The 22983-nt window shown below is 42.0% G+C and overlaps 2 protein-coding genes and 1 pseudogene across 8 annotated transcripts in view; 1 reads left to right on the forward strand and 2 right to left on the reverse strand.

The window, feature by feature from the left end:
- The window catches only part of RUFY2 (RUN and FYVE domain containing 2), a 50585-nt gene extending 41367 nt beyond the window's left edge, over nucleotides 1-9218 (reverse strand). Inside the window, exon 1 of one of the 6 annotated variants that reach the window (XM_074232390.1) lies at nucleotides 8127-8225. In XM_074232390.1, coding sequence (XP_074088491.1) covers nucleotides 8127-8130 — 4 coding nt within the window. In that variant the 5' untranslated portion in view covers nucleotides 8131-8225. Of the gene's footprint in view, nucleotides 1-6416; nucleotides 7284-7308; nucleotides 7690-8126; nucleotides 8226-9084 lie in introns of those variants that run through there. The other 5 variants (XM_074232389.1, XM_074232393.1, XM_074232392.1 and 2 more) reach the window with 5 other exon arrangements.
- Nucleotides 9219-9275: 57 nt separating this feature from the next.
- The window catches only part of DNA2 (DNA replication helicase/nuclease 2), a 47315-nt gene continuing 33607 nt past the window's right edge, over nucleotides 9276-22983 (reverse strand). The window contains exons 18-20 of one of the 2 annotated variants that reach the window (XM_074232386.1): nucleotides 20226-20315; nucleotides 11019-11201; nucleotides 9276-10746 (exon numbers count right to left, since the gene is read on the reverse strand). In XM_074232386.1, the coding sequence (XP_074088487.1) occupies nucleotides 10579-10746; nucleotides 11019-11201; nucleotides 20226-20315 (441 nt within the window). In that variant the 3' untranslated portion in view covers nucleotides 9276-10578. The remainder of the gene's footprint in view (nucleotides 10747-11018; nucleotides 11202-20225; nucleotides 20316-22983) is intronic. The other variant, XM_074232388.1, reaches the window with a different exon arrangement.
- Nucleotides 15271-16392, forward strand: LOC141523009 (2,4-dienoyl-CoA reductase [(3E)-enoyl-CoA-producing], mitochondrial pseudogene; annotated as a pseudogene).

Here is a 22983-nt window from a genome sequence, read left to right on the forward strand (position 1 = left end):
TTCAGAATGACTTAGCTTTTCTCAACAATGCTGTGACTCAAAAATTCTGAAGAACTTCTATCCATTCCAAAGACAGAGCTTATAGTGTCTGAATATAGATTGAAGTCTACTTTTTTTAAAAGTCCATTTTTCATGAAGTTTCTCTTTTTGGGGTGGGGGGTATGTTTACTTTCACAACATGACTATTGTGATTATGTTTTTCATGACCACACATTTTTAACCTCTACCAAATAACTTTCTCAATGAGAAGGAGTGGGGTGAGAGAGAACTCAGAACCCAAGGTCTTAAAGGTTAATGTCAAAACTTATTTTTACAAGTAACCAGAGGAAAATGAAATTTAAAATAGGTTGCCTATAACTGTGATCTTTTCTTAATTCTCATCCTTCTCCATCTCTTTGCCCCATCTGACACCATTGATCTCTTCTCCCTGGGTTCTCATGACAATGCTATCTTGCTTCCTCTACCTATGAGCACTCTTTACAGTGTCTTTGCTAAACAATCATTTGTATCCTGCCACCTAAATGTGGACATAAATTAAGGCTCTGTCCTGTGTTTCTTTCATTTCTCCTTCTAATCTCTTGCACTGAACCCCTGGACATTTAAAACTAGATGTCTCCAATTCAATATATCTGAAAGTAAATTCTCTTTCTCCCTCAACCTATCCCTCTTCTTAAATTCCCTATTACTACTGAGAATACCACCATCCTCTAACTTGTTCTAAAAAGTTCCCAGATTTATTGAATTTTGAGTCCTGTCTGTGGCCTTGGCAGTACCAGACAAAATGATTTCTCAGGCTTTACAATACACGGTCCAGACATTCCCCACCATTGCTCTAGATTCAGTTGCCAAACCTTGCTATTTCTATCCACAATAGTTCAGACACTCAATGCATCTTGTCTGAACTATTATAACAGCTGATTGGTCTCTTTTCCCAAAGTCTCTCTCCACTCCAAACCATTTTCCTTGATGCTGCCAAAATGATTTTCCTAAAGCATAAGCTTGACCATGTCACTCCTCTAATCAGAAAACCCCAGATTCCATATTATCCCATGATCAAATATAAACACTTCTGTGTGGCATTTAAAGTCTTTCCTAACCCTTCCTCAACTTTGCTTAACAGTCTTCTTACACATTACTCCCTTGTCCTATGCCCAGTCAAACTGGCCTTTGGTTTGTGATCACTATAAAATGACATCTTTTTTATGTTATAATTATACTGATAGGACTCCAATGTGGAGTCATTTAGTTCCTAATGTCCATAAAAGCATGCAAATAAGTGCTTGCAGTTTTCAATTGAATGAAACTCTTGGCTTGCTTGCAGGGCTCTTGAGTAATTTTCTTTCTGTTGCTTTAAAAAGCTAACTTAGTTTATGGTCCCCATAAAGAAACTCCCCCTAAGTCTTACTCAATTCAAGCCTTTTATCGATCAGTAAGTACCCCTAGGACTTTTCTACTATGTCTGCATCTGACATTGATTACCCTTCCTTCTTAAGTTATATAATTTCCCCTCCTAAAGCCCAACTTTGAGTCTATTTCCTCTCTAACACATATCCTCCTGAGTGGGGATGAATGTCTGTCTGTTTATATTGTAACATAGAGTATGAGTATATAAGCTTTTGTTTGCCTACTTGCTTTGTTCCATAAGTTCTTGTTGGTGGCAGATTTCTCAAAACTAACTGCCTGAATCAAAGCGATCCAGTCAAGAAAAACTGCTCCAAATCATTACTTATTAGAGAAATACAAATTAAAGCATCTCTGAGGTACCACCTCACACTTCTCAGACTGGCAAATATGGAGGTTAGAATGCAAAGGTTTCCAGTATTACCAGAAAGGACAATGATCAGTGTTGGAAGGGAAGTGGGAAATCTGGGACACTAATGCATTGTTGGTGGAGCTGTGAACTCATCCAACCTTTCTGGAGAGCAATTTGAAATTATACTCAAAGGGCAATAAAAATGTGCATACCCTTTGATCCAGCAATACCACTACTGGGTCTACACCCTGAAGAGATAATGCAAAAGAGTAAAATCATCACTTAAACAAAAATATTCAAAGCATCTCTGTTTGTGGTGGCAAAAAATTGGAAACTGAGTGAATGTCCATCAATTGGGGAATGGCAGAACAAACTGTGGTATATGTACATTATGGAACACTATTGATCTATTAAAAACCAAGAGGGATAGGAATTCACAGAAGCCTGGAAAGATTTGCATGAATTGATGCTGAGCAAGATGAGCGAACCAGAAGAACACTGTTTTCACCCTAACAGCAACATGAGGGTGATGATGATCAATCTTAATGGACTTGCTCATTCTATCAGTGCAACAATCAGGGACAATATGGGGCTGTCTACAGTGGAGAATACCATCTGTATCCGGATAAAGAACTGTGGAGTTTGAACAAAGACCAAGGACTATTACTTTAATTTAAATAAAAGTTATATTATGTAATTTTACTATCTCTCATACTTTATTTTTTTTTCCTTAAGGATATGATTTCTCTCTCCCATTCAATTTAGATCAATGTATAGCATGAAACAATGTAAAAACTATCAGACTGCCTTCTGTGGGGGATGGGGGAAGGAAGTGAGATCAGGGTGGAAAATTATAAAATTCAAAAGTAAATCATTAATTTTTAAAAAAAGACAAACTGGGGGCGGAGCCAAGATGGCATCAGGAGAGGACCTTCTCTCAGTTACTCTGGGGCAAAACTTATAAACTAAGGACTCTAACTACATTTTCAAGAGACAGAACCCACAGAGGGATCCAGTGAGGCAATTCTCCAACCCAAGGTAACCTGGAAAAGAGTGGAAAGGCTTGGCTCCACAGAGTCAGAGGGGTCACCCGCCAGAGTGAAGGAACTTCAGCCTCCCAGTGGCAGCCCCAGGGAGCTGGGAGCCGGGGAACACAGCAGAGGGGGAGTTTCCTGTTCTACACCCCGGGGGGAGCACAGGCACAACTTGGGGGAACAGCGAGGGGGAGGGGACACCTCTGCCAGAGAGAGCACGTGAAGCCCAGCCCTCAGGGCACAGAGTGAGCAGCCTGGCCAGGGCAGCTGAGTTTCAGGAACCAGAAGCAGATGGAGCAGGTAAGCAAGAGCCCCCCAGGGTATGAGCTGAGCCTAGGGAGGGGAGTGAAGAAAGACTGCTGAGCTCTGTCCTCTGTCCCTGGAACAGGACTCTGGGGTTCTGACTACATTCAGATCCTGATCACAACCTAGGCCCCCCATAGAACAGCAGTGCCCCCCCCACCTCAGCCCTGGGGTGGGGGCGGGAGGGGGGGCGCATATGGTCATTCACAGACCAGGAAGGAGGACAGAGCCTCACACATGGGGATCCTTGTAGGGGTGTCCCAAAAGCTCAGGAAACACCCCAAAACCAGGCTCAGGCTGGGAAAATGAGTAAGCAGAGAAACAAGAGGAACACCATTAAGAAATACTTTGCCTGTGAGCCCAAGAAGGATCAAAATACTAAATCTGAAGATAAGGAAGCACAAGCTCCTATGTCTAAAGACTCCAAGAAAAACATAAATGGGGATAAGGCCATGACAGAGCTCAAAAGAGACTTTGAAAATCAAGTGAGAGGGATGGCTAGGTGGCGTAGTGGATAAAGCCTTGGAGTCAGGAGTACCTGGGTTCAAATCCGGTCTCAGACACTTAATAATTACCTAGCTGTGTGGCCTGGGGCAAGCCACTTAACCCCATTTGCCTTGCAAAAACCTAAAAAAAAAAATCAAGTGAGGGAGATAGAGGAAAAAATTGGGAAAATGACAGAGATGCAGGAAAAATATGAAAATGAAGTCAGCAGCTTAGTCAAGGAGATCCAAAAAAATGCTGAAGAAAATAACATGTTAAAAACCAGCATAAGGGGTGGCTAGGTGGCGCAGTAGATAAAGCACCGGCCCTGGAGTCAGGAGTACCTGGGTTCAATTCTGGTCTCGGACACTTAATATTTACCTAGCTGTGTGGTGTCGGGCAAGCCACTTAACCCCATTGCCTAGCAAAAACAAAGGAAAAAAAAAACCCAGCATAGGTCAAATGGATAAAACAGTTCAAAAAGTTATTGAGAAAAATGCTTTAAAAAGCAGAATTGACCAGATGGAAAAGGAGATAAGAAAGCTCCCTGAGGAAAACAAATCCTTCAAAGAATAGAACTCAGGGAGATGGTTGATTTTATGAGAAATCAGGACTCAATACTTCAAAACCAAAAGAATGAAAAATTAGAAGAAAATGTGAAACATCTCATTGAAAAAAACAACTGATATGGAAAACAGATTTAGGAAAGATAATCTAAAAAATATTGGAATACGTGAAAGTCATGACCAGGAAAAGAGCCTTGACATCATTTTCAAAGAATTATTACAGGAAAATTGCCCAGATATCCTAGAAGCAGAGGGCAAAATAGAAATGGAGAGAATCCACCAATCCCCCAGAGAAAGAGATCCCAAAACACCAACCCCTAGGAATATTATAGCCATGTTCCAGAACACCCAAGTCAAAGAGAAAATATTACAAGCAACCAGAAGGACACAGTTCAAATATCATGGAGCTGCGTTAGGATCACACAGGACTTAGCAGCAACTACACTGGAAGCTCGTAGGACTTGGATACAATATACCGGAAGGCAAAAGAGCTTAGAATACGACCGAGAATCAACTACCCAGCAAAAATGAAATGTCCTCTTCCAGGGAAAAAAAAAGGACTTTCAATGAACTAGGGGAATTTCAAATATTCCTGTTGGAATGGCCAGAGCTGAACAGAAGGTTTGATCTTCAAATATAGGATTCAGGTGAGGCATAGAGAGTAGAGGAGAAGGGGAAAATATGAGGGACTTGATGATGAACTGCATGTATTCCTGCATAGAAAAATGATACTGATAATACTCATATGAACCTTCTCAATTAACAGAGCAGGTAGAAGGAGCTTTTATAGATGAAGCACAGGAGAAAAACTGAATTTGAAGATATATTATGGTGTAAAAATGGAGTCAACAGATAAAAGGGAAATGTAATGGGAGAATTAAAAAGTAGAGGAGGAATAGGCTAAGATATTTCATATAATAAGATTTTTCTTTATTTCAATGAGCTATTGCAATGATATGGAAGGGGGAGGAAGGCAAGGGGGAATAAGGGAATCTTCGCTCTCATCAGAGGTGGCTCTGAGAGGAAACAGCATATATACTCAATGATGTATAGGCATCTGGAGTAAGAAGGGGGGACGGGGGAAGGGGGGGGGATGTGAGTGATGGAGGAGAGGATGGACCATGGGAGGAGAGTGGTCAGATATAACACATTTTCTTTACTTCTTGCAAGGGGCCAGGATTGGATGGCCTGTATGGGATCATAGGGCCAGGTAGATACTGGGCCTAAGGGGTGGTAGGGGGGCTCAGGGCCTTTTAGCCCTAGGGCTGAGGATCTGTCTGCTGCGCCACTCAGCTACCCTACAGCAGAGACAGTGAAAGGAGAGAGAAAATATAGATTATGGTAGTAGAGAAGTATGAATGGAGAGAGTTGCGATCAGCAATGGCAATGGTGGAAAAATATGGAAGTAACTTTTGCCATGGACTTATCATAAAAAATGTGATCCACCTGAGACAGAGCTGGTGGTGTTGGAACACAGACAAGCACATTTACCATTATTATTATTATTTTATTTTTAGCTTTTTTCAAGGCAAATGGGGTTAAGTGGCTTGCCCAAGGCCACATGCCTAGGTAATTATGTGTCTGAGACCGGATTTGAACCCAGGTACTCCTGACTCCAAGGCCGGTGCTTTATCCACTACGCCACCTAGCCGCCCTATTATTATTATTTTCTAGGGGGTGTTGCAGGGCAAATGGGACTGGGTGGCCTGCCTGGGGCTGCACAGCTGGGTGATTGTTGGGTGTCTGAGGCCGGATTTAGACCTGGGTGCTCCTGGCTCAAGGGCCAGTGATCTGTCTGCCACCCAGCCCCCCCTGCTATTATTATTACTATTTCCTTTTGGGTCTTTTTTTTTGGGGGGGGGGGTTGTAGGACAATGGGGATGGGGTGGCTTGCATGGGGGTCACACAGCTGGGTGACTGTTGGGTGTCTGGGGCCAGATTTGGGCTTGGGTGCTCCTGGCTCCAGGGCCAGTGCTCCATCTACTGTGCCACCTGGCTATACCTGCCATTATTATTATTATTATTATTATTTAATTTTAATTTTTTTTCTCTCTCCCCTTTACTTTACTGCTTATGTGGGCCTATATTTTCTTGGGGGGCGAGGGTATTATGTTTACTCTTAAACAAGAATATTTTAGTAATATATAAAAAAACATTATTTGTACAAAATAAGAATAAAAGACTGACAGATTGCTTTCCATGGGGGTGGGGGGAGGGAAGTAAGAGTGGGGGGGAATTGTAAAACTCAAATAAAATCTTTAATAAATAAAGACTAACTGCCTGAAATTCTTGAAGCCAGGTCTTTGGAGCTGAAGAAAAATAAAGGATTGGTCTTCATTGTGGATTCACTACGGGCATGTCCTTGCAATCTGGATCCTGAGTCTGCTTTCTTTTAAGGCTTGGCTCAGGCAGCACCTGCTACATGAAGCCTTTCCTGTTCTCCCCAAATAGACAATGTGTCCCACTGCAGATTAGTCTCCAAACCATTCCAAGGTTAAGAGGCTGCAGGGCGAGGGTGTTGTCTTCTGGTCCCACTGTCAAGCATGTAACAGACACCTAAAACTTGTTGGCTGATGTCAACTATATCTCACTTTCCACAATACTGAAGATCTCCTTTAAAAACTTGCCAATCCTCACCCAGACTTCATATCAATTTTCACAACTGTTAAGGCTGGCGGGAAATATTGTCAAGTAAACATGGAAAAAAACCAGAAGCAAGAAAAAGATGAATGATTTTGTTAAAAGTAATCTAATTCAGAGAATTAGAGGTACTGTTTTGGCTGCCATATTTTTAATGGCCAACATTCTGTGAAACAGTAATATTACTTCCTCTCCCCCCTCCTCCCCAATTAAACAGATTCCAGGGTTCAAAAACTCCCAGTCTTTTCTACAGTTCTTTTTTACTTAGAAGGACACTTCCAAACCTGCACTAACTCTGGGCACTGAAAGTTAGAAAAGAGATTGGCTAATGGCAAAAAAAAAATCGCCCATAACACTCTAAAATTTGCACATAATAACAACCCATGCAATTGCTTAAAATTTCCTGGAGAACAAAAATGAGTTGTGGCCTATTCCCAACAATGACGTGCACAGAGGAAGTGGTAATAAAAGATATCCAAAAGAACCCAAGATCAGGAAAAGGAAGTGGGTTAGGCGTGAGACCACTTACATTCTCCAATTACCCAGACATGTTTCGAAAGCAACACCTGTAGCACGAGCCGGTCGGATCCTCTATGGCTAATTTCTGGCGGGACAGAGCAAGGCCCACCTTAGACGGTACGGGTGAATGAAGACCAGCATCGGGGAAGGAATACCCAGATCAGTGATCAATGGCTACACTCTTGGAAATGTTTTTATAGCAAATGACTAGGCATCTATGTAAGGAAACACGGGGAACACCGGGTAAGGCGGGCGGGACAAAGCACTGGCACACCGTCTAAGCCTGGTCAAAGATTCCCGTTTTGTATTCTAGGACCCGGAGCTGGCGGAGGCCTCGGGCACCGGCGGCTGCCAGGGGGAGGGCACGGAGGAGCTGGCACTCGGCGCGGGGGGAGACCTCTACGGGCCGCTGCCAGGGCCGCCCAGGCCGCACCTTGTGTGCCCGGGTCTGGGCCGTGGCTTGTTCAAGGCCACGCAGCTGTGCGTCCGGGGGGCGCAGCAGTCCGGGTCCCGACCGGACGGGGGGCTGCTGGGCCACCGCAAACCCGAGCGCGGGGTACACGCGAGCCCCTCCCCCGGAGCCCCCCAGGTGGGCCGGGCCCCGCCCCCGGGGCTCCCCGGGCACGTCCCGCGCGCGTGGGCGTCTGTGGGCCGCCCCTCGCCCCCGGCCTCGCCCCTGCCCGCCGCGGCGGGGCCTGGCAGCGCCTCAGCCTCCCCTCCCCCGTCCGGCGCCCCCGCCCCGCCGCCCCGCGGCGCCCCCGCGTTGCCATGACGACCGGGGGGGTCGGCGCCGCTGCGGCGCGGCCCCGCGGCCCGGGCCCTCCTTACCCATGGCGGCGGCGGCGGCGGCGGCGGCGGCTCCGCTCGGGCACTGGGAGCCGCTGCTCTCGCGTCCCGGCCCACGGCCCGGCCGCCGCCGCCGCAGCGTCCCCGGGCGAGCGTGACGCGCGCGGCCCACAGCGCCCCCTGCGGCCGGCGGAGCGGCCGGCGAGCGGCAGCGGAGCTCGGGGGCGGGGGCCGCCGGGGCGGGGCCCGACCGGGCTGCGGCGTGACTGGCACCCGGAGCTCCGCCCCCGCCCCTCCCGCCGCCGCGCTGCCCGCGGGCCGCCCCGGGTCTCCCTCCCCTCCCCCTCCCCTCCCCTCATCCCGTGATGGCGTCACTGAGGGCCGCAGGCTCGGAAAACAGCGCTTTATTGCAGCAGGCGGAGGCCGATTCGGCCACAGAAAGGGCTGAAAGACAAAAGCGCAGCGGGGAGGCGGGGCAGCGTGCGCGAAGCGCGCAAACCCGAGGGCCGAGCGCCGTGGCCGGGGCGGCGCCGTCACGTGTAGGGCTCAGCCTTACGGAAAGAACCAAAGCAGGCTCTCACTGCCACACGAATATTAACTGGGAAAAGAATAAAGCTCGTTCTCTAAACAAGTCTTTAAAAATTTCTTTCTCATAAATAACCAAGTATTACCTACAAGGCTCATTTTTAATTTTCTAGGGGTGTAGCTATTTTCAAAGCTGGGGGGGAGGAAATCTCTTCTAATAACATATTTTTTAAAAAATTCACTTAGACGGCCACAGATGCCCAGCATTTCACAGTTCTAAAGCTCTTTACAAGAATTTTAGACTCATGTTAAATCTTTTAGCATTTTAGAACAAAGTTAAAAAATAGAAGATCCTAGACAGGCATTTTAGTACCCTTCAAGTCAAATCTCATTTAGTGTATTCATTAGCTTGGATGCTTAGAGGTAGAAAGGCTCCCATGCCATCCATTTTAAAAAATCCATATAAATTACTAACCGTAGGCACTTGGCTATCTAAATACTAAAATGTAGAGTGTAAACAAAGGATTCAAGTCTTGAAGAAGCTGCTGAAATGCTGTGTTCGCCTTCAAACACTTCATTGACAAATCCTTTCATGCGCTCCCAAAGGAAGATCAAAGATGTAAAACTGTTAAGGAACACACAATCTGAACTGTGTCTCCCCAAGGACAGTGTGTCACTGGGTATTTGTTTGACGCTAAACTCTTGTACAAATCCATTTACAATACCACTAAAATAACTAAGGATCTTTATGACTTATGACATAATTAGGCATGTAAACAGAAAGGTATTTTTTTTTGGCAGAGATCTTTTTTCACCCTTCTGCCATAAAACCATCACTTAGCCCTGAACTATCCTATGGATAGTGAACAAGGATATGGATTAGAGCATAAATAAGAGGAGAGGAGCAACACACCTAGGTAAGAAATTATGTCCTTTTCGCTACATTTCTCACCTTAGGGACAGCTAGGTCATGCAATGCATGGGACCCAAGTTCAAACCCAGCCTCAGAAATTTGTTAGCTATGAGAATTGGAGTAAGTTGTTGTAACTTCAGTCTCTTTAACGGCAAAATGGGGATACCAGCACCTCCCTCCCACAGCTGTTGTGAGGAACCAATGAAGTCATATCTTTAAAGGGCTTAGCACAGTATCTCCCACAGTCTAGGTGCTATATGTTTGCTATCATCATTATTGTTGTGGTTGTTATGAAATATTCCTGGTCTCCTCCTTTAGGATTTTGTAATTTCCCTTTCTTTTACAAGTTCATTTCTTTCCATCCACTAGCCACAAAAAAAAAAAAAGGCTGACAATACTCAGGTCACAAGGCATCTCTTCAGAGAGGCGACAAGGACACCCTATTTTCCAGGCTCAGTTCCAATCTTTCATCACCTTGGGTCATGACAACCTCTCCAAAGCCTTCAGTTTCTCACCAATAAAATAAAGAGAATAATCCTTGCACTCTATTCTTCCTATTGCTGTTAGGATCAGAAAAGCACACCCCCAGGGGCTTGGTAAAATAAATAAATGGGAGTCCTGATCTAGGAAAGCAGTCCAGGAAAGAAGAAAGAGGCCTGGCCTGGGAGGGAGCAGAATCTGCCTGAGGGGGCCCTCTCCATCTCCCTTGAATTCAGGTCCCTCACTTCCTAAGTAGTAAAAGCACTTTTCCTAGTTCATCATGGAGTCTCTCTGAGGAGGATATTTTCTTAAATTGTCAACCAGTACAAATGTGGCTTGACATTGAGAAGCCCTGGGAACTAAGGGTTAGAGAGCCACCTGAGGGCCAGTAGGATTAAAGTTAAAGATGGAGGAAATGTGTCATCCTGAAAAAGTCACCCGAACCCCTTAGCTTTGTTTACTCCATTGGGAAAAAGGGCTTTTGCAAGGAGGGGAATTTATAAACTCTGAAAGATGACATCATAGTTATGGCAAGAAAATCACCACACTTAAAAGTGAAGACTCTTTTGTGAGCAATTAGACACAACGAAAGGATATCTTGTTTTCAGATTTGAGGTAACAGAGAAGCTTCTCCACAGGAGGGTACCGGCTCAGGGAAGGTGCACAGCCCAGCAGCACCAGCTTGTGTTTGGCTCTTGTGATGGCAACATTAAGGCGCCTCCAATCCTTTAAAAGCTCGCCAAGCTGTAGCAACAAAGACAAGCACAAATTCTGTCCTAGCTTTTCAGAATTCAGTTAATTACAATAATTGATACATTATAATTTCCCAGAAGAGACACCACTGGCCCATGCAACAAATATGACAATTATAGAGGGGAGATGATACTCTGGGTATGGTTTTCACATGCCAAAAAAACAAGAAATAACACTCATCTAATTTACTAGCTGTAAAATAATGAAAACAAATTAAGAAAATCCCCCTCAAATACATATTAGGGCAAACAAAATTCACTCACAGTTCCATCTTTATTACTTCTAACAAAAGATACTAGAATTATACTTTTATCTCTTCCTTGATATTTGTCCACGGTATTCACTTCTACTGCACTGACAGAAGACTGAACCAACAAATCAGTGATAGTCTTCAACTGCTGTCTATATGGAGCAATGACACCAATATCTGAGGGATTACAACCAGCCTAAAAGAAAAGCATATAATAACAACCTGAAAATCATGACTTTTCTTCAAATAATTCAATAATTCACAAATTTGAACATTTTAAGGGATGCCTAAAGGATTAAAGGACTGTGTTTATTTTCCAAGAAGTGAACAGTACAGTGATCCTAGATTTTCCATTTGTTGCAGAGTGAGACCATTAATTCCCAGGATGAGACAATAGCTTTTATAAGTAAGTTGTTCTTCAATCCATGGCAAAATCATACATTTTTTAAAAACATCTTTATGAAATAAAACATTTTAAACTGATACCTATTATTTCTAAATCAGAGATTTCTAGCTATATCCCTGCCAAACCTCACTATGATCTCTCCTTTAGTAAGAAAAAAACTTAAAGAAAATTGATCACAGCAACCAAGTTTGAAAACAAATGCAACATTCTGAACTGTTTCTCCCCATATAACCCTCCACTGGCAGCATACTTCTCTACAAAAAGGGGAAGGATACCCAATGGTTGTGATAATTACCTTTTAGCATCCTTTTTTTCCTAAATTGCATTAGTCAATAGTCATTAATATATTAATAGTCATTAATATATTATTAATAGGATGATTTGTGAACATGTAAAAAGGGAAGCAGTAGTCAATTCGAAGCCTAAAGAGGTTCTCAACAAGAGACACAGCACAAATCTTTATTTTGAAAGGGTTACTCATTTGACAGATCAAGAGAACACTAAAGAAATGGGAAACAGAGACAATTCTGCAGGCAGAATGTGACAAAAATCTCCCTGTTTCCCCATGAATAAGATGAATAGACATGAACTGAATGACGATACATAGTGAGATTCAGAGCTAATTAAGCAACTGAATTCAAAGAGTGGAGACTGATGGTTCAATATCATCCTAGAAGGACATCTCTAGTGGAGTACACAGAACTCTATTCTTGGTCCTGTTCCATTCAACAATTTTAATCAACTACTTTGATAAAGGCAAAAATGGCATACAATGGGGCAGGTAGACAGTGCAGTGAATAGAGCACCGGCCCTGGAGTCAGGAAGACCTGAGTCTCAGACACTTACCTAGCTGGGTAAGTCACTCAATCCCACTGCCTCACAAAAAAAGAAAAATGGTATACATTCCAAACATTGGTACATATCACCCAATGAAACATATTGCTCTTGCAAAGCCTCCTTAAACATACATGTTGGAGGGGGGGGCAGAGCCAAGATGGCGGCATTAAGGCAGCATTTCCTGGGACCTCCTTCCCCCCAAAAACTCCCGAAACCAACAAATGATGACTAGCCAAAATTTAGAGGGGCAGAACCCACAGAAAGACAGAGTGACACATTTTCCCAGTCCAAAAGGAACTTAGAAATTCCATAGGAAAGGTGTGCTTTACCAGGACCAGGGGTTGGAAAAAACCCACAGCCACAGCCACAACACAGCACAGCACAGCCCAGCCCAGCTCAGCCCAGCCCAGAGATCACTGGCAACAGCTTGAAGGGGAGGTGAGAGAACTCTGCTACACCAGAATAAGTGTGGAGTGGAGAGCATCGGCTGCAGAACCTGCAGCAAGAATCTGGAGAAAGCAGCCTGCACCCCCAGAGATGGTAAGGGAAGTCTGCAGAGAGTCCTCTGCTCTCCCTCAGGGTAGGACTCTGCTGCTAGCCTACACTCAGAACCAGGTTGCAGTTTGGGCTTCCATACTAAGTAGACAAGCTAGATCTCCCCTTAGAGATCCAGGGCAGAGGTGAACCACAGAGGGTGTGGACATGGATGAGAAGGACTATGAGGAACTTGATGATGTTGAACTGTTTATATTCCTGCATGGGAAGAAGATACTGATAACTCATATGAAATTTCTCATTTATAAGAGCTGTCAGAAGGAGCATATATAGGCAGGACATAGGAAGGAGTGGAATATGATGGTGTAATATAGTAAAAAGATGGAGTCAATAGGTGATAAAGGTCAGTACTGGGAGGAAGGAAAAAGAGATGAAGAAGTTAAGAAATTTCACATTAAGAGTCAAGAAAGGGGGCAGAGCCAAGATGGCGACAAGAACAGATCCAGTCTTAGCCGCACTCTCATAAAACTCATAAGCTAAGAACTCTAACTAAATTTTCGAGAGACAGAACCCAATGAGGGACCCAATGAGGCAGTTCTCCTACTCAAGGTAACCTGGAAAAGAGCATAAAGGCTCTGCTCCCCAGGGTCGGAGGGGCAGCCCGCCGGAGGGGTGCCCCACGAGAGTGAAAGAACTCCAGCCTCCTGGAGGCAGCCCCAGGGTGCTGGGAGCCACAACTCACAGCAGCAGGGGAGTTTCCAGAGCTACACCAGCCTGAGAGCACCTGGCACAAATTGGGGGAACACCTGGGGGCCCTCTGCCCAGCCCTCAGGGCACACAGAGAAGCTCAGCCAAGTTCCAGGAAACAGAAGCAGGCAGAGCTGGTAAGCAGGAGCCCCCAGGGCATGAGCCCATTGAGCTGAGGGAGGGGAGTGAAGAGAGACTGCAGAGCTCTGTCCTCTGTCCCTGGAACAGGACTCTGGGGCTCTGACCACATTCAGATCCTGATCCCAGTCTAGCCCCCCCCCCCACCTCAGCCCCGTGGCAGAGGGGGGCGCTTATGGTCATTCACAGACCAGGAGGGAGGACAAAGCCTCACACGCTGAGACCCTTGTGGGAGTGTCCCAAAAGCTCAGGAAGCACCCCAAAACCAGGCCCAGGCTGGGAAAATGAGCAAGCAGAGAAACAAAAGGAAGACTATTGAGAAATATTTTGCAAATGAGCCCAAGAAGGATCAAAAAACTCAGACTGAAGATGAGGAAGCCCAAGCTCCTGCATCTAAAGACTCCAAGAAAAAACAGAAATTGGGCTCAGGCTATGACAGAGCTCAAAAAAGACTTTGAAAATCAAATGAGGGAGAAACTGGGAAAAGAAATGAGAGAGATGCAGGAAAAACATGAAAATGAAGTCAGCAGCTTAGTCAAGGAAATAAAAAAAATGCTGAAGAAAATAGCATGCTAAAAACCAGCTTAGGTCAAATGGATAAAACAGTTCAAAAAGTTATTGAGGAGAAGAATGCTTTAAAAAGCAAAATGGGCCAGATGGAAAAAGAGATAAGAAAACTCTCTGAGGAAAACCAATCCTTCAAACAAAGAATAGAACTCAGGAAGATTGATGAATTTACAAGAAACCAGGGATCAATACTTCAAAACCAAAAGAATGAAAAATTAGGCCACAGTCTTCTTTGGCCATGGCCCAGTCAATACTGCTTGGCTGTTCTTTTATCTCTCTCTATCTCTCTCTCTCTCTCTCTCTCTCTCTCTCACCTTTCCTATGTCTTGTAACCTTTTTAATACATTTTTGTTTTATTTCCACCCTTGCTTTCCTGAGTCTGAATAATTATTCCTCATAGGCAGAACTGTGTTAAATTTATCACAAGTGTATATAATTCAAATTCTTGAAGGAAATAATTTCCTTTTTGACAATGACATTTGAGAATGATGTGAGTATATATGGATAGAATAAACATAAAACAAAATATATAAAGTTATGTTCATAACATTTGAGTTAAGAAAATCTCTGCTATTTTGCTGTCGTTCTAAGAAATAATATTTCAGTAAGAAAATAGTATATTTAATGAAATTCATGTGTCACCTTACTTGGATATTTAATTGTTCTTTATGACTTTCTTGTTATATTGAAAATTAATAATACCTGTTGAAATTTCCACGAATTAAAAAGTTCTATATTTCGTATTTCTTCAATGGAAAAAAGTTAAAACTTTTAATAGTATATCACTTATTGAATATATATTATTAAAAAATGATTATCAATTGTATATATTGCTAATTCAAGGAAATTTGGCACTCTTTAATGAAATCTCTTCTAAAGTAGAATTTGTTTATCCTTTTTTTGACCAAGTTCTCTCTGTCACATTTGGAAAATCAAACTGTAATTTCCATGAGCTATGAAGTTCTAAATTTCATGTTTCTTCCATGGAAAAATAAAATTTGATCTGATAAAAAAAAAGAGGCCTCGCCCTGGCCCACGAGCTGCGGGCTGGCGGCCAAGTTCCGGACCGAAGGCCATGGCGCTGCAGGCCGGCGGCGTCAGGCCCAGGGCCCTCCTGGCACTCTGCTCCCCGGCTCTGCGGTTTTTCAGATGTGAAGCAAAAGCATTATTCAAAAAAAGTGATTTGGAACGATCTAAATACTTTGAACCTCTTAAAAAAGTGATGTTACCACCTAATAGTTTTCAAGGAAAAGTGGTCTTCATTACAGATGGAGGTACTGGTATCGGGAAAGGAATGACCTCTGTTTTCTCCAGTTTGGGTGCAAACTGCGTGATAGCTAGTCGGAATATTGATGTTTTGAAAACTACTGCAGAAGAAATTTCTTCTCAAACAGGAAATAAGATGCATGCAATCCAGTGTGACGTGAGGAATCCTGAGATGGTTAAAAATGCTGTCTCTGAATTAATCAAAGTAGCAGGACATCCTAATGTTGTAATAAACAATGCAGCAGGGAATTTTATCTCTCCTTTTGAACGTCTCTCTTCTAATGCCTGGAAAACTATAACTGATATAGTTCTGAATGGCACTGCCTTTGTCACCTTGGAAATTGGAAAGGAGCTAATCAAAGCAAAGAAAGGGGCTGTGTTCCTGGCTATCACAACTATCTATGCTCAGACTGGATCAGCATTTGTAGTGCCAAGTGCTTCTGCCAAAGCAGGTGTGGAAATACTGAACATGTCTCTTGCATCTGAATGGAGTAGATATGGCATACGATTCAATGTAATTCAACCAGGTCCAATCAAAACTAAAGGTGCTTTTAGCCGTCTTGACCCAACTGGAGATTTTGAAAAAGATATGATTGAGAGACTTCCTTGTGGCCGACTAGGAACTATAGAAGAAATTGCAAATCTTGCTGCTTTTCTGTGCAGTGATTTTGCCTCTTGGATTAATGGAACAGTCATTAGATTTGATGTAGGAGAATATGTGTTTATGTCAGAAGAATTCAACAGTTTAATTAAGGTAACCAAGGAGCAATGGGACTTATTAGAACAAATGATCAGGAAAACAAAAGGTTCCTAAAGCTACCCTTATCTTAATCCTTTGCTTGTGGAAGATATTGAAGCAAAATAAACAGTAATTTTACTTAAATTTTCTTTAACTGTTTTATGTAACACATTCAATAAAAAACAATCTTGTCATGAGAAAAAAAAAGAAAATGTGAAACATCTCATTGAAAAGACAACTGATATGGAAAATAGACTTAGGAAAGACAATTTAAAAATTATTGGAATACCTGAAAGTCATGATCAGGAAAAGAGCCTTGACATCATTTTCAAAGAATTACTACAGGAAAATTGCCCTGATATTTTAGAAGCAGAGAGCAAAATAGAAATGGAGAGAATCCACCAATCCTCTCAAGAAAGAGATCCCAAAAAAACAATCCCTAAGAATATTATAGCCAAGTTCCAGAACTCCCAAGTCAAAGAGAAAATATTACAAGCAGCCAGAAGGACACAGTTCAAATATCATGGAGCTGCAGTCAGGATCACACAGAACTTAGCAGCAACTACACTGGAAGCTCGTAGGGCTTGGAATACAATATACCGGAAGGCAAAAGAGCTTAGAATGCAGCCAAGAATGAACTACCCAGGAAGGCTGAATGTCCTCTTCCAGGGAAAATGATGGCTTTTCAATGAACCAGGGGAATATCAAATGTTCCTGTTGGAATGCCCAGAGCTGAACAGAAGGTTTGATCTTCAGATACAGGACTCAGGTGAAGTATAGAGATTGGAGGAGAGGGGGAAAATATGAGGGACTTAATGATGATGAACTGCATGTATTCCTGTAGAGAAAAATGACACTGATAATACTCATATGAACCTTCTCGGTTAATACAGCAGGTAGAGGGAGCTTTTATAGTTGAAGCACAGGAGAAAACTGAACTTGAAGATAAAATATGGTGTAAAAAAATGGAGTCAATAGAAAAAAAGGGAAATGTAATGGGAGAAAGAAAAAGGAGAGGGGGAATAGGCCAAGATATTTCATATAAGATTTTTCTTTATTACAATGAACTATTGCAATGATATGGAAGGGGGGAGGCAAGGGGGAATGAGGGAACCTTTGCTCTCATCAGAGGTGGTTAGGAGAGGAAACAGCATATATACTCAATGGGGTATAGACATCTGGAGTAAGAAGGAGTGGGGGAACAGGGGGAAGGGGGGGTAACGTGAGTGATGGAGGAGAGGATGGACCATGGGTGGGGGGGGGGAGTGGTTAGATGTAACACGTTTTCTTTTTTTACTTCTTGCAAGGGGCTGGGATTGGAAGACCTGTCCAGGACCACAGGGCCAAGTGGATGTTGGGTTTAAGGGGTGGTATGGGGGCTTGGGGCCTCTTGGCCTCAGGGCCAGGGATCTGTCTGCTGCGCCACTCAGCTACCCTACAGCAGAGTCAGAGTGAAAGGAGAGAGAAAATATAGTACATGGTAGTGGAGAAATAAGAAAGGAGGGAGTTGTGATCAACAATGGCAACATTGGAAAAATATGGAAGTAACTTTTGTGATGGACTTATCATAAAGAATGTGATCCACCCACAACTGAGTTGTTGGTGTTGTAACAAAGACTCAAGCACATTTTTTATTATTAGTAGTAGTATTTTGTGAGGGGGAGCAGGGCAAATGGGGCTGGGTGGCCTGCCTGGGGCCACATAGCAGGGTGATCATTGGGTGTCTTGAGGCCAGATTTGGACCCGGGTGCTCCTGGCTCAAGGGCCAATGCTCTGTCCACCACCCAGCCACGCCTACGATTATTACTATTTTATTTTATTTTGGGTCTTTTTTTTTCTTTTTTTGGTTTTTGCAGGGCAGTGGGGTTTAGGTGGTTTGCATGTCACACGGCTGGGTGATTGTTGGGTGGACGGGGCTGGATGTGGGCTCAGGTGTTCGTGGCTCCAGGGCTAGTGCTCCGTCCATTGCGCCACTTGGCCATACCTACAGTTATTACTATTATTTTTTTAAATTTTAATTTTTTTCTCTCCCCTTTACTTTATCACTCAAGCGAGTCTATATTTATGAGGGGGGAGGGGGTATTTCATTTACTCTTAAACAAGAATATTTTATTAATGTATAAAAAATTATTTGTACAAAATGAAAATAAATATTAAATAAATAAATAAAAAGACTTCCAAAGACAAAAAAAAAGCCAAGAAAAAGCTTTTTCAATGGAGTGGAAAGGGGGAAGGCAAGGGGGGGAGTGAGTGACCCTTCATTCTCATTGGAAATGGCTCAGAGAGAAAATAAAATACACACTTAATACGATGAGGAAATCTATCTTATCCTAGAGAAAAATGAGAAGGGATGGGATAATGGGGAATAGGGGGGAGGGAAGGGGGGGATAAGTGATAGAAGAGAGGGAAGATGGGAGGGAGAGGGTACTCAGATTCAACACATTTTTGGATAGGGCCAGGATGAAAGGAGAGAGAGAACAGAATAAATGAGAGTGGGGAGAAATAGAGTGGAGGTACAGCTAGTGATAGCAACTGAGGGAAAAATATTGAAGCAACTTCTCTGGTGGATTTATGGTAAAGAAAGCAACTCACACCAGAGACAGAACCACTGTAATCTGAACACAGACTGAAGTACATTTTCTCTCTCTCTCTTTCTATTCTTGAGGTTTCCCATCTTGGGGGGGGGGGTTATGTTTACCCATATGTTTATTCTTATTACACATTCAATTCACATCAATGATGGAAACAATAGAAAAACTATTAGACAGCCTGGGGGGGAGGGAAGAAGGGGGGAAAATTGTAAAATTCAAAACTTTACAAAAAATGATAGATGGATACTGCTATTGTATATAATTGGAAAACAAATAAAATGTTAAATTAAAAAAAACTTGAAAGCTAATAACAAGTAGTAGCTAGTAACAATTAGCAGCAGCAACAGTAGCTATAGTATTAGGGCAATAAAAAATAAAATAAAATACAGGATTCACAAGGTTGTTATAAGGAAAGTACTTTTACATTATGAAATCATATATAATAATAGTAAGCTCTTCCTACTTTGAAATTATATGAACATACCTTATAGAAGCTACAAGATTCCTTCATAAAATTTGAATTTTAGGTGTTTATAAATTGATACGTCAATAGATCAAAAGGACAAAATTGGTTATGATATCTTATCCATCCTTTCGCTGCTGCAGTTATCAACCTATTCGTCCCTTCTTATTTTGTGCAATTCTTGCATGTTCTTCCATAAATTCTCCAAAGCAGCTCTCCCTAAGTCTGGTCAATTTTCTTTTCTCTCATAGTAACATTAAGGTCAGGAGTACAGGATTCAGACTGCCCACCTATTATCCTTTATTACTATCTCATCATTTTTTGATATTGATAGGAATAAAAATACTTACATATCTATTTCAGTGTTATTGGGAAGAAAGAAAAGTAAAATAAAGTAAAACTTAAAGCAAAAAAAAGTACACAATTGAAATTTGAACTCCCCTAGGAAAATTCAAGATCTATATAGTAAGTACAGTCAGAAGACTCTGGTTTGAATCCAAGCTCTGTGTTAATTACTAGGATGACATGAGGCAAGCACTTTATCCTCTCTGGTTCATTTTTTTTGGTTAATAAAATAAGGAGCTTGAATTAGAACAGAGGTTAACATTTGTTATATCTTGGATCCTTTTGGCAGTCCATGGAAGCCTATATATCCCTTTTCAGAAAGTTTTTAAATGCTTAAAATAAAATACTATCAAAAATTTTTTTTCCAAAAAAAGATCATTGATTCTAGAGTTAGGAACCTCTGGATAAGATAAGACAAGAAACTTTAGAGTTTCTCCCAATTCCAAAACTTTATGATTCTGTGAAATTTCAAACTGGCACTCATAATGTAATTTAACTTTAATTCTTACCCATAAATGACTATAGTTAATGAAAGCTATAAATATCTTAAATGATTTTTGTTAAAATAAAACAAAACCTGCTACAAGACTACTTTGGCCTAGACAAGCAAAAATAGATTTCATTACCTTTATAAAAACTGAGGCCAGGAAAACTATTAACTTGGCTTCTGTTAGGTTACTCACACCACCCTTTTCAGCTTGCTCTGGTGCTGGAACCTAATAAACAAAAATAAACAACCAAAAACATGTTAAAAAACAACCTAAAAAGTAGACTAAAAAATTCACTATCCACTATAAAATCACCTATAGAGAAGCCAATACAAGGGGGAAAGAGGGGAAGGGGGGAATTTCATAAGAGCCTGTTCTCAAGATCTGCCTCACCACTCTCTGGCATTTATGCCATGCTCATCAGGAAAAGGAAGTTTTCAAGAGACCTTGACACCAGATCTTGATAGTCCAGACACTAAAAATATATATCCCTCAAATATGCAGGTCCCTCAGGTTTGTCCATGATCTTTAAACTGCTGAGAGGAGCTGTATCCATCACAGTTGATCATCTCACAATGTTGACATTAATGTGTTCTTTTGGTTTTGCTCATTTCACTGCGCATCAGTTCATGCGAGTCTTTCCATGCCTCTCTAAAGTCCAACAGTTCATGATTTCTTTTTTTTTTAGGGATTTTTTTTTTGCAGGGCAATGGGGTTAAGTGACTTGCCCAAGGCCACACAACTAGGTTAATTATTAAGTGTCTGAGGCCGGATTTGAACTCAGGTACTCCTGACTCCAGGACCGGTGCTTTATCCACTGTGCCACCTAGCCGCTCCCAGATCAGGATTTCTTGTGGAACAATAATACTCCATAACATCCACATACAATACTTGTTCAGCCATTCCTCAATTGAGGGGCATCCCCTCAATTTCCAATTTTTTACCACTATAGAAAGAGCTGCTAGAAATATTTCTGAACATGAGAGATTCTTTTTTTTTTTATACAAATTCTGTAGGATATATACCTAATATTGGTATTGCTGGATCAAAGGTTATGAGCAGTTTTATAGCCCTTTGGGCAGAGTTCCAAACTGCTCTCCAGAATGGATCAGTTCAAAACTCCACCAAATGCATTAATGTCCCAATTTTCCCACATCCTCTCCAACATTGGAGATTACACACACACACACACACACACACACACACACAAACGAATGAAGAATTTACCATTTTGGATTATAAATATACCTCTTCACAATTTCATTAAGTTGGAAAATGCCTTAAGAGTCTGGTAACCTTTGGGTGATTTAAGAGAAGTTAATAAAGTAATTAGCTTAGAAAAAGGAAACCTCAGGATGGACATAACAAACTATCTTAAAGTAATAATCATTATTAATAATAACATTTCAATACCACATCTTTGTGCCAGATACTAGACGAAGCACTTTACAACAATTGAATTCTAGCAACAACCCTAGGAGGCAGGTGCTGTTATTATCTCCCTTTCACAGATGTGGAAGCTGAGGTCAACAAAGGTTAAGTGACTTACTCATGGTCACACAGTTATTAAGACTATGAAGGGGGCGGCTAGGTGGCGTAGTGGATAAAGCACCGGCCTTGGAGTCAGTAGTACCTGGGTTCAAATCCGGTCTCAGACACTTAATAATTACCTACCTAGCTGTGTGGCCTTGGGCAAGCCACTTAACCCCATTTGCCTTGCAAAAACCTAAAAAAAAAAAAAAAAAAAAAAAAAAGACTATGAGGCTAGGTTTGAATCAGGCCTTCCTGATGCCAAGACCAGTGTGGTATCGCTGCAGCACCTTCCAGCCTATACTGCCCAGGTGTCTGACTGTCTTTGAAATGGAAAAGTAAGGAACAGATTTGTCCTGGTTGGACCTAGAAGGAAGAAACAGGAATAATGGAAAGGAAGTTACACATTAATATCAACATTGTGAGATGATCAGCTAAGATGGATACAGCTCTTTTCAACAGTTCAAAGATCATGGACAACCCTGAGGGACCTGCATATTGAGGAATATACATTTTCAGTGTCTGGAATATTAAGATCTGGTCTCTTGAAAACTTTGATTTCCTGGTGAAGGGGAAGGAAGGAGACTTTCTAGACAAATAGAAAAGCTTACTAATGGAATGACAAGCAGTGTGATAAAAGAAAAGGGCACTAGCTTTAAAATCAGAAAACAGCTTCAAATAGCTGGGTGACCTTAAGCTAGTCACCTTCCTCTCTGGGTCTCAGTTTCCATCTTTAAGGATGAGGGGTGAGGACAAGATGGCTTCTCATGTTCTTTCCAGTCTAAATCTCTGATCCTCCAACCAAAACTTGGCAAAACTGGAATAGATTATGCTAGGAAGAAGCAGGTTCCTCCTCTCAAGTTTGATGACCACTTGGCAGGCATCTTAGGTAAGAAATTCTGATTCAAATGCAGAATGGGCTATGGGTTTCTGAAATCTGAGATTCTGTGAAGTCAAAATCTTGAAAACTAAAGCAGAGGATCAAAAACTGGATCTTGACAAATTCACAACAAATTCACAACCATAACAAATTCATATCTTGTGAGTGAGTCAGCTATCTCTATTCATCAGAATTATAACAGATAATTTCTTATTTAGTAAAAATTACTTTAAAGTTAAACAAATAGATGTAATGGTCATCCATACTTATACTTGAACTTGTCTAAGATTAATGTAATCACTCACTATGTAGTCAAGTCACTATTTCTCCATTGTTATAATTCTTCTAAAGAACATGAAAGGTTACTAATTTCCAGAGACAGATAAGAGCTCTCTATAAAGGCAACTTCAAAATTATTTTGAAAGAAATTAAAGAAATGAACAAATAGAGCCATGATTTCCAGCACAAGACTCGGCTGAACAAATA

Source organism: Macrotis lagotis, chromosome 4 (genome assembly GCF_037893015.1).
Source record: "Macrotis lagotis isolate mMagLag1 chromosome 4, bilby.v1.9.chrom.fasta, whole genome shotgun sequence".
Lineage (NCBI taxonomy): Eukaryota > Metazoa > Chordata > Mammalia > Peramelemorphia > Peramelidae > Macrotis > Macrotis lagotis.